Raw genomic sequence first — 12005 nt, 5'->3', positions numbered from 1 at the left:
AGGTCATGTGAGTCTAAGGTAAACATTTTTTCTTAGAAAAACACACTTTATTCCATAACTAATAAGTGGATCAGATTTTGAAAATTGTATATTTAATGTGCTAATAAATTGTTTTTTTTCCTAAATAAGCATATGTTTTTCTATATTGAAATGTTTTTTAGTTGTTTGTTTCTGTGAACCTGATACTATAAAAATTAGAGAATAGAAACATTTTAATCATTTTTCAACAGATTATGCTTGGATTAACAAGTCATGAGGCACATTTCTCTCTTTTAAGAGAAGAAGTTCGGTTTGGTGGCAAAAAGACACAAAGGTAAATTATATTGCAAATAAGGAAAAGAAAGTACAGCAATTAAATTAAGGACAGTAATCGTCTAACAGAAAAATGATCTGTAAAGATTTTCTCCCATTCCACAGTTGACTTTTTACTCTGCTTTTAGTGTCATTTGATGTACAAAATTTTTTAAATTATGCCAATGTCCAGTTTATTTTTCTTTTTTATTTCTTGTACTTATAATATAATGCCAAGAGATTGCCAGATCTAATGTTATAAAGCTTTTCCCCATTTTAAGAGTTTTGTAGTTTTAGCCCTTACACTTAGGTCTTTGATCCATGTTAATTCTGTATATGATGTAAGGTAAGGGTCAACTTCATTCTTTTGCATGTGAATATCAGTTTTCCCAAAATCACTTTTTGAAAAAACTATCTTTTCCCCCATTAAATCGTCTTGGCACCTTGGTCAAAAATTGCCTGACCATTTATGCACAGGTTTATTTCCGGGCTCTGTATTCTATTGACTTGATCTTTATGTTTGTCTTTATGCCAGTACCACTGGTAATAAAGTATTTTGATTACTGAAACTTTGTAATAAGTTTTGAAATCAGAAAGGGTAAGACCTCCAACTTTGTTCTCCTTTTTCAGGATTATTTTGGCTATTTGGAGTCTTGTGAGATTAACAATTTTTAGGATTTTTTTTGTTTTGTTTTTGTGGAAAACATCATTGGGATTTTGATTGGGATGACATTGATTATATAGATTTTTTTGGCTACTATTTACAGCTTCGTAATAAATCTTCTAATCCATTAATGCAGAATCTTTTTCCATTCTTTAATTTTTTTCTGCAGCATTTTGTAGTTTTAGTATATAAGTCATTTGCCAGCTTTTTTTTTTCTTGTTTTTCCTTTTATTTTAAAAAAATTAATGCAGTCACCATGCTATACATTAATTACATCTCCAGGACTTACTTATCTTACAACTGAATACTTCCATCTTAGGACCACCTTCCCCTATTCCTCACTCCCTAAGTTCAGTTTTTTGCCTCTGTTTTTTTTTTTTTTTTTTTGTGTGTGTGTGTGTGTGTTCTTGGTCAAGTTTATTCCCAAGTGTTTTATTCTTTTGGATGGTATTCTAAATGGAATTGTTTCTTAATTTCTTTTTTGGGTTATTCGTTGCTGGAATGTAGAAACACAGCTGATTTTTATGTGTTGATCTTACTTCCTACAGCTACACTGAATTCATTCTTTGGTCCTAGTAGCTTTTGTGGATTCTGTGGGATTTTCTGTATATGGAATCATGGCGTCTGTAAATAGAGATAGTTTTCTTCTTTTTCAATTTGTGTATCTCTTATTTCTTTGCTTGCCTAATTGCCCTGGCTTGGACTTCAAGTACAATGCTTGAAGCTATAGTGGAAATGGGCTATAGCTATAGTGAAAATGGGCATCCTTGTCTTGTTCCTGTTCTTAGGAGGAAGGCCTTCAGTCTTCTACCATCAACATATTAGATGTGAATTTTTCATAAATTCCCTTTTTTATATTAAGGAGATTCCCTTCTATCCCTACTTGGCTGAGTACTTTTATCATAGAAGGGTATTGATTTTGATAAATGTTTTCTTTGCTAGTTGATTGTATGGTATTTTTTCCTTTGTTTATTAGTGTGATCTATTACATTCATTTATTTTCTTATGTTGAGCTGTCCTTGTATTTCTGGGCTAATCCACTTGCTCTGGTATCTGATCTATTTAAAGTACAACTGTCAATTTATATTCTTACTTCTGGTTAAAGTTGGAGTTTATGCACAGGTTTATTGTGGCACGAGTGCCCTCGTCGCACTCAAGAATGGGGGGGCCTCAGGGTGAATGCTGGTTTCTCCTACACTGAACGTTGGACTACATGCCAATAGCTAAGGCATATAGACCCCTAAACCAAGCCAGGGAAAGATAAGAGGAAAGAAATGATGGTGCCTCACCATTGAAGCCTTAGACTGTACTTCAGTAGGCAGAAAAGTATATATACTCACTTATCTGTATGCTTCATGCTGGTGGCTAACCTTAAATGGGCCAGATCCCATGGTTTCTCATATCTGTTATATCTTATTTAGGCTTTCTTAATTCTGAGCATCTTTCCACAGAAAGCATAATGCAGACAAATTATTTTGAACTTTATGTTACATCTATTATAATTATACTTTTATGTTTATACTACCTTAGAGATTTCATATAAATTACTTGCCTGGATTACAAGAATTAATTATCTTCTAATGATAAGTTTTATTTTAAACATTGCTGCATTTTAAAATTTGAGCCTTAAAGATATAATTAATTCTTTGTTGATCATCTGATTAATTACAGGGTATGCGCACCAGAAGAAACCACATTTCACCTCCTACACTTGTCTTTAATGAGAGAGTATATTGACTATGAGTTTTCAGTACTGAAAGTAAGTATTAATACAGCTGTGAACCAAAGATGTGTTAGAAGGAATTTCCATACGATTTGATTTTTTCTCCATTTTGCTGTAGGACAAGATCTCTTTTAAATATGATATTGAAAGGATAATAGATGATTGGATTTTGATGGGATTTCTTGTTGGGAATGATTTTATCCCTCATCTACCTCATTTACATATTAATCATGATGCACTGCCTCTTCTTTATGGAACATATATTACCATCCTGCCAGAACTTGGTGGTAAGAAAAGTTTAATATTCATTGGAGGCCACTTTTATTAAGCACTCAGCTAATCCTAAAAATTTCACTCAGTTTATTAGATTATTGCATGCACAATTATATTAGGGAAAAAATTGGGGGTTTCCTTTGGTCTAAGGCACCAAGCTCTGGGGTTATAATTTTCAGTGGCTCACAAGCAAAGAAAATGACAAGAGTTAGGAGGCCTCATGTATTGGTATCTGACTCATCTCTGCCTTTGGTTATTTAAGAAAGCCATCAGAAGTTGTTGATTTCACTTATTAAATCACAGAAGTTCATTTTTCTGAATGGATAGGTATTAGAGTATTTAATAGGGAAAGCTTTTTCAATTAAAATGAGGAATCGATAAACAATGGTGAATGCTGAATAAAACAGCAGAATAGCAGGGTATTAGTTCTTCTCAAGTTAACATATTAAATGAATAATCTTGATAGATTTTAGAACATATTTAATTAACTATTAGCAGATGTCAGAAAGTGGGAGGATTATTATGTGAACCTGGAATTTCTTTTATTTTGCTTTAGTTGTTACATAGTTCATAGAAACTAGAGTCAGTTATATAGTTTTTTCTTGATTAGTGGAGTGCCAGTACTCAACATTTTATAAAAAGAGTTTTGTAGAATTGTTTAGAAAAAATAGTGTCAGCTTTTAGTACAAATTTAGATTTTGTTCCTTTTAGGTTATATTAATGAAAGTGGGCATCTCAACTTACCTCGATTTGAGAAATACCTTGTGAAACTATCAGATGTAAGTAACTAGATATTTTTATTTTCTTGTCCCAAGTAGAGATAAGTGGTCAGAAAACAGTTACATAGTGTCGGAAGAAAAAGTTTTGGTACTTCTACTCCACTTGATCATTCTTTATAATTTCACCTAATTTTATTTTTATCTGCTTTTTATTTTTCATTTTCATACTAGTAGATGAGGTCCCCATGTGCACAAAAAAGTAACATTCTTTGATTTCCTATGCCCCAGAAGTAGAACTGGTAAAAGTTTGGGTTGTATTTTTCCAGGCATACTCAAATTATTTTTAAATGAATTTAAATGTTTCTGTACAGTTTGATCGGGAACACTTCAGTGAAGTTTTTGTGGACCTAAAGTGGTTTGAAAGCAAAGTTGGTAACAAGTACCTCAATGAAGCAGCAGGTGTTGCAGCAGAAGAAGCCAAGAACTACAAGGAAAAGAAAAAACCAAAGGTGTTCATTTTTTTAGGTGTCCTTTCAATTTTTTAGCTATAAAAGTAAAACTGATATTCCTTGTTCCTCATTTTCTTTCTTATGGTTTTGAGGGTTGCCTTATTTCATTTTCATTTCTTATTTTCTCCTATTGAACATTTAAAAAAATTTTTTTGGTTTCTTCTCTATTAGATCCTGTCATTTAAATCTGATGTTCAAAAACCAAATTCTTATTTTTTACTTTTGAAGAAGAACATTGTGTTTTCTTTGTTCATTCATCCTATTAATAAGTGTAGAACAACTTCTAAATAAAAGAGCCCAGAAAATTAGTTATCTTTTTAAAAAATGTGGGTATTTATAGCATCTAATAGTGAGACATCAACTAGATCAGTGATTTTTCTCAAGAAATAATTTATATATAAAATCATATACGGGGCACCTGAGTGGCTCAGTGGGTTAAGCCTCTGCCTTCGGCTCGGGTCATGATCTCAGGGTCCTGGGATCAAGCCCCACATCGGGCTCTCTGCTGGGCAGGGAGCCTGCTTCCCCTTCTCCCTCTGCCTGTCTCTCTGCCTAATTGTGATCTCTCTCTCTCTCTGTCAAATAAATAAATAAAATCTTTAAAAAAAAAAAATCATATACAAGGTACCTGGGTGGCTCAGTCATTAAGCGTCTGCCTTCGGCTCAGATCATGATCCCAGGCTCCTGGGATCGAGCCCCACTCCCTTTGCTTGTGTTCCCTCTCTCACTGTGTCTCTCTCTGTCAAGTAAATAAAATCTAAAAAACAAAACAAAAAGGGGTTTCTGGGTGGCTTAGTGGGTTAAAGCCTCTGCCTTGGGCTCAGGTCATGATTCCAGGGTCCTGGGATCAGGTCCCGCATCAGGTTCTCTGCTCAGAGGGGAGCCTGCTTCCCCACGTCTCTCTCTCTGCCTGCCTCTGCCTAATTGTGATCTCTGTCTGTCAAATAAATAAATAAATAAATAAAGATTAAAAAAAAAAAAAGCAATAGGCTAGTTTAAGAGTAAATAAATAATAGCACAATAGCTAATGCTAGTGCTCAATAATTAATTATTTATTATTTTATTATTGTTAGAACACATAAATAATAGAATCAGTTAGAATATGTTAATACCCTATAAAACATCACTAATAAGCTCTAAAGAATGTCTTATATGTGTTAGCTCAGAAAATAAACCTCTTCTGAAATTTTCCTCAGCCTATTCATAATTCTTGAGTTCTGATAAAATTAAGGAGTTTCCTGCACTCTCCTTGCCATACTGGTTCTATTTAGGTTCAAGGCTAGTAACTCTTGCTCCAGAAGGGCATTTATCCTAATTTTCTCTACTGTAGTCCTTCTACTTGATTAGATTTTTCTTAGTGAAACTTAGGAGCAGTCCATTTGCATTCTACTGTGTTTTTGCTCTTAAGGAAATAGTCTCAGAAACTTTTTGGGAATCTGTACTTTACTCACAAAACTTACACATCAGTAATCCCTGGCTCCACCCATCTCAGCCCAGTCCTTAAGCTTCACAAGTCTTCCGGCATATGTAGTTACTATTAAAGACATTGGCAAAATGGGAGGAACTAGAGGAAAAGCCCAAGCACAGGAAGTTAGCTGAGACTCTAGTTTGGATGAACAAAGGGAAATGGGAATAAGGGAGTCACTGGCAGTAGATAGGCAATCAGAAAATAGAAGAGAGAAGAGTTGAGATCACAAGGGCAGAAAAACAGCTGGGCAGGAATATGAAGAATGTGATGAGATGGGAAAACTATAGAAAAACGAATGAGTTGCATGAGAAATATTTAGAAGTGGAGATAGAAAACAGAGTTATAAGAATGATGAAATCCAGAGATACAGAAAACATGTAATATTTGTAATCATTGGATTCAATTATAAACAAATAGATTATATTAACTCAATAGGTGAGAATTACCCATTACATATTTTTGATAGGCCTGAATATTAAGTTCTACATGATAAAGATTTAGAAAACAAGTGATATAAAACCAAAAACACTTAAACATAGTATTTGCAGATTATTTTTTGAATGAACTTTTACAGTGTTGTCACTTAAGGATCAGTCAGTTCTTTCTAGTATTTTTTAAATCTCTGTAATCAACTGTCTTACTTTGAAATATATCTTGCCATTAATTTTATATTGATTTGTAATTTTTGTAGGGCCAGGAAAATGCCATTTGTTGGGCTGCTTTAGACAAAAGTGGAGAAGTGGTAACTTCTAAGGGTAAGTACAAACTCTGTATTCTTTTTTTTTTTTTTTGACAGGATAGTTACTATCTTTCCTTAGTAAGTACTAATTCAATAATATTGGATAGAATAGATTTCTATGTTAGTTTTTAAGCATTTGCTTTGATAAATATTTACCAGACCATAAATAGAAAAACAGAATATTTATAATTTTCAGCCACTATTTTTCTGGCTTTTTTTCCAGATAATTTAGAAGATGAGACTGAAGATGATGACCTATTTGAAACTGAGTTTAGACAATATAAAAGAACATATTACATGACGAAGATGGGAGTTGATGTAGTGTCTGAGTATGTTTTTACCAATGTTTTTACTTTAAAATAGAAAAAATTAGATTTTGTGGTTCTTCAAAAAACAGCATAATTTTGATAGTTAAGGTAGTGGGCGAGGAGAATTTTTTGGTTATAGAAATTATTGTAGTGTCAATCTTTCAACTGCTGTGATTTTGGAATAGGTGATAACTGACATGTGTTATATTCCTGTAGTAAAAAGTTGCCAAGTAGGGACACCTGGGTGGCTCAGTCAGTTGGATATCTGCCTTCAGCTCAGATCATGATCCCAAGGTCCTGGTACCGAATCTCAAGTCAGACTCCTTGCTCAACAGGGAGCCTGCTTCTTCCTCTGCCTGGCATTCCCAGTCACTCGCTCTCTCTTTCTCTCTGACAAGTAAATAAATAAAATCTTTAGGGGCGCCTGGGTAGCTCAGTGGGTTAAAGCCTCTGTTTTCAGCTCAGGTCATGATCCCAGGGTCCTGGGATCAAGCCCTGTATCAGGCTTTGTGCTCACCTGGGAGCCTGCTCCCACCCCACACCTGACTCTCTGCCTACTTGTGATCTCTGTCTGTCAAATAAATAAAATCTTAAAAAAAAATTTTTAAATATAATAAAATAAAATCTAAAAAAAAAGAAGTTGGCAAGTAGAAAACAATTTGTTTTTTGCCCCTTCCATTTTCTGGACTCCCGTCAAACTCATCTCAGACGCTACCTGGCTTAGTCCCAAGTTAATAATCTAGCTCAGTATCATGCTTAGCGAAATAAGTCAAGCAGAGAAAGACAACTATCATATGATCTCCCTGATATGAGGAAGTGGTGATGCAACATGGGAGCTTAAGTGGGTAGAAGAAGAATCAATGAAACAAGATGGAATTGGGAGGGAGACAAACCATAAGTGAGTCTTAATCTCACAAAACAAACTGAGGGTTGCTGGGGGGAGGGGGGTTGGGAGAAGGGGGTGGGATTATGGACATTGGGGAGGGTATGTGCTTTGGTGAGTGCTGTGAAGTGTGTAAACCTGGTGATTCACAGACCTGTACCCCTGGGGATAAAAATATATGTTTATAAAAAATTAAAAAATTAAAAAAAAATAATAATCTAGCTCAAACATTCCTTAAGAAGTTGACCTCTAGAATGGTAGATTTCATACTTTTTTTTTTAAAAGATTTATTTATTTATTTATTTGACAGAGATCACAAGTAGGCAGAGAAGCAGGCAGAGAAAGAGGAGGAAGCAGGCTCCCCACAGAGCAGAGAGCCCGACGCGGGGCTTAATCCCAGGACCCCAAGATCATGACCCGAGCCAAAGGCAGAGGCTTAACCCACTGAGCCACCCAGGTGCCCCAGACTTCATACTTTTAAACTGCAACCCACAGTATGAACTATGTATGTTTGTATTTTATTTAATTAAAATCTTGAGCGGTTACCAAGAACCAAGTGTTATTCTAAACATTTAAAAAATATTGACTTACTTAATTCTCACAATTCTTCAAGATAAATAAGTTATTATTATTTTACAATAGAAGAAATTAAGGAATGGAAAGGCTTTTTTTAAGGCAGGTTCATTTTTTTTTTTTTTAAGATTTTATTTTTAAGTAGTCTCTACACCCAGTATGGGGCCCAAATTTACAATCCCATGATCAAGAGTTGCATGCTGGGCGCTTGAGTCATTAAGTGGCTGCCTTTGGCTCAAGTTGTGAACCCAGAGTCCTGGGATCGAGACCCATGTTAGGCTTCCTGCTCCGTTGGAAGCCTATTTCTCCCTCTCCCACTTCCCCTGCTTGTGTTCCCTCTTTCACTGTCAAATAAGTAAATAAAATCTCTTAAAAGGATTTTATTTATTTATTTATACTCTACCAACTGAGTCAGCCAGGCACTCCAACGATTTGAGAAACTTGCCCAAGGTGGCATAGTCAGTGACAGAGCCAGAATTTGAACATAGGCGATCTGGCTCCTGAGTTAATCCTCTCTCTCTCTCTCTTTTTTAAGTTTATTTTTTTAAGTAATCTCTACACCCAGCATGGGGCCCAAACTCACGACCTCAAGATCAAGGGTCACATGCGCTACTGACTGAGTCAGCTTAGGCGCCCCCAGTTAATATTCTCTAACCACTAGATGAGACTGCTTCTCCATAAGAGAGATAAGAGTTTCATGAAATGCTGTGTACCCTTTTACTTGCTTAGATATTATACTTAGATATTTTCTATACTATAATTTTTACTTTTCTTTTAATATAATAAAGCACTAAATATTAGATCTTTTCTGTAATCTGTCCAGAGATAGACTTTCAGACATTGCTTTCTGTACACTCAGACTGTCTTCCATTCTAGTCTAGATGTAGTATTTCTTATCCCTTTTCATACACCTCCAGGAACTAGAGGTATAGGAATTCTAGTACAGTTCACCAGCTCATTTGAAGCTTTGTCAAGTACCATTAGCATGTAAGACTTGAGAAATAAAATATTTAAAAATAGTTATGCTTTTAATCTTTTATTCTTTAATCCTTATATTTCCTTGATTACAGTTATGTAGCACTGTAATATGTGCTGTAGGCACTAAATCCTTAATTTGATAGCTAACAAATCTTATTTTATTTATTTTTTTTAAGTTTTTTTTTTTAAGATTTTTATTTATTTATTTGACAGAGAGAGATCACAAGTAGGCAGAGAGGCAGGCAGAGAGAGAGGAAGGGAAGCAGGCTCCCTGCTGAGCAGAGAGCCCGATGCGGGACTCGATCCCAGGACCCTGAGATCATGACCTGAGCCAAAGGCAGCGGCTTAACCCACTGAGCCACTCAGGCACCCACAAATCTTATTTTATTTCCCTTCCTTTTTTATATTAAAATGTAGACTTATGAAAATAATGATACCATTTGCTTGCCTAACAAATAAACAAATCTTTTAAAATTCTTATATTCAGTGTTGGTCCAGAAGTGATGATGGTAGTATTCTTTCCCATTTACTGGTGAAAATATAAATTATTTGGGGAAGTACATATCCAGAAGTCTTTAAAATATTTACCCCTTTGGGGCTCCTGGGTGGCTCAGTTGTTAAGTGCCTGCCCTGGGCTCAGATCATGATCCCAGGGTCCTGGGATCGAGCCCCACATCCGGCTCCCCACTCCATGGGAGCCTGCTTCTCTCTCTTCCATTCCCCCTACTTCTGTTCCCTCTCTAGCTGTGTCTTTCTCTGTCAAATAAATAAATCTTTATGAAAAAAATATATATTTATCCCTTTGACACAAGAATTCTAATTATTAATCTGTCTTAAAAATATAAACTTAAACACAGAAGATCCTTATACACAAGGATGTTTATTACAGTTTTTTATAATAGTACAAAATTAGAAATGATCTACCTGTCCTCATAATCATGTCTGCTTCCTCTGTATCATACCATCTTGCCATTACACTGTCTTCAGAATCTGTAGAACTGCTAAACTGTAATTTATAAAAAGTTTGTAACAGGGGCGCCTGGGTGGCTCAGTGGGTTAAGCCGCTGCCTTCAGCTCAGGTCATGATCTCAGGGTCCTGGGATCGAGTCCCGCATCGGGCTCTCTGCTCAGCAGGGAGCCCGCTTCCCTCTCTCTCTCTCTGCCTGCCTCTCCATCTACTTGTGATTTCTCTCTGTCAAATAAATAAATAAAATCTTAAAAAAAAAAAAAGTTTGTAACAATTTAGGAAGATACTTATAGTATATTATTAAGCACAAATTTCAAAAGCAGGACACAAAATCATGTATACAGTATTCTCTCATTAATATTGAACAAAAATCCAACCAACCTAGGCATAGAAAAAAGACTGAAAAGAAACATACCAAATATAATAGTGATTGCTCTAAGGTGATTAAAAATGCTTTTCTTGGGTGTCTGGGTGGCTCAGTGGCTGAGTGACTACCCTCAGCTCAGGTCATGATCCCTGAGTCGCAGGATTGAGTCCCACATCGGTCTCCCAGTAACATGGGGAGTCTGCTTCTCCCTCTGACCTTCTCCCCTCTCGTGCTCTCTCTCACTGTCTCTATCTCAAATAAACAAATAAAATCTTTTAAAAAATGCTTTTCTTCATTATCTAGATTTTTAATAATGAAAACATATCTTTTAATGAAAATTTAATATGTTTCATTTTCAAAAGTATACCTCCTAGAAATATTGAGATCTGGAATTTCTAACTGGCATCTCTACCTAAATTTTGGTAATAGCCACTAGCAGGTTTATAGCTACTTTTTGGCTTTCATCCAAGTGTCATGGGCGTGTGGGTGTGTGTATATGTATTTTACCTTAAATGATGGTCTTTGAGAAAGAAAGGATTACAGGGAATATTATTCCATAAATACAGCATTTTTCAAAGTGTGTTCTAGCTGCTATAACCAGATTCTGTGATCTTCCTGATTTCCTCCTGTGATTTTTCTTAGGCGTCCTCCCAGCTAAAGTTTCCCATTCCAGTCTCCCATCACACCCTAACTATTTAGGACAGTAGTGCCACTTTATAGAAAGCTTCATGGGCCAAATCCTCAAACTTTAAACTGCAGGCATAGTACATTGACTGAAAAAATATGCACAGTAGGTTTAAGTATTGTGATAGACAGTTTAGGAAAACTATAAGGCAAATCTTTAACCTGACAGGATGGAATTTGTTCTAAATACTATTTTGGACTTTTTCTGATTACAATTTTTAGCTTATTCATTGATTATATAAAACATGTGAGGCAGAGTGTATCAGCAGATATCATGCTCTAAAGACAAATGGCCTGTCTTCAAAAATTAACATTATAATGAAAATATTCTTTTAATTTTCAGTGACTTTCTGGCTGATCAAGCTGCATGTTATGTTCAGGCAATACAGTGGATTTTGCACTATTACTATCATGGAGTTCAGTCCTGGAGCTGGTGAGGAATACAAACAAAGTTTTAATTTTTTTTTTTTTTAAATAATGGTTGGTTCTCCTATAATCTCATTTGGAGATCTCTTTTCTCTTTATTTCTACTTATGGTGGCATTTTTAAAAAGATACACACAACCAAGTTTAAATGAAATATAGGTAATCTTTTCTTATATGAAAGTACTTTTTAAAGACCTCTGTGTACAAAGATACTTCCAGCCCTAGCAGATGGCCAATGATGAAACCTCTTTCAATCTAAGGATTTAAAATTCTCTCTCATGATGAATCAACTGTGACAGAGTCTTAATAATTATTAGGTCTGAGTGATAATTATATAGGGCTGTTCATTATATTCTTTGCTACATTATTGTGTGTTTGAAGAAATTTTTCTGTCAAGAGTGATTACTAAAGAATAGGTTATTTGAATGTTAGAT

At 35.1% G+C, this 12005-nt stretch overlaps 1 protein-coding gene across 4 annotated transcripts in view; it reads left to right on the top strand.

Moving 5' to 3' along the window:
- Positions 1 to 12005, top strand: part of XRN1 (5'-3' exoribonuclease 1) — a 104395-nt gene that overhangs the window by 15887 nt on the left and 76503 nt on the right. For all 4 annotated transcript variants that reach the window (XM_004754480.3, XM_004754481.3, XM_004754484.3 and 1 more), the window contains 8 exons: positions 231 to 313; positions 2627 to 2714; positions 2797 to 2965; positions 3663 to 3730; positions 4042 to 4179; positions 6339 to 6402; positions 6610 to 6715; positions 11490 to 11579. In XM_004754480.3, the coding sequence (XP_004754537.1) occupies positions 231 to 313; positions 2627 to 2714; positions 2797 to 2965; positions 3663 to 3730; positions 4042 to 4179; positions 6339 to 6402; positions 6610 to 6715; positions 11490 to 11579 (806 nt within the window). The remainder of the gene's footprint in view (positions 1 to 230; positions 314 to 2626; positions 2715 to 2796; positions 2966 to 3662; positions 3731 to 4041; positions 4180 to 6338; positions 6403 to 6609; positions 6716 to 11489; positions 11580 to 12005) is intronic.

Source organism: Mustela putorius, unplaced genomic scaffold (genome assembly GCF_011764305.1).
Source record: "Mustela putorius furo isolate JIRA1106 unplaced genomic scaffold, ASM1176430v1.1 tig00003834_pilon_pilon_pilon, whole genome shotgun sequence".
In the NCBI taxonomy this organism is placed as follows: domain Eukaryota; kingdom Metazoa; phylum Chordata; class Mammalia; order Carnivora; family Mustelidae; genus Mustela; species Mustela putorius.
The sequence above is the reverse complement of the archived record's forward strand: the minus strand, read 5'-3'. Positions and strand labels throughout refer to the sequence as shown.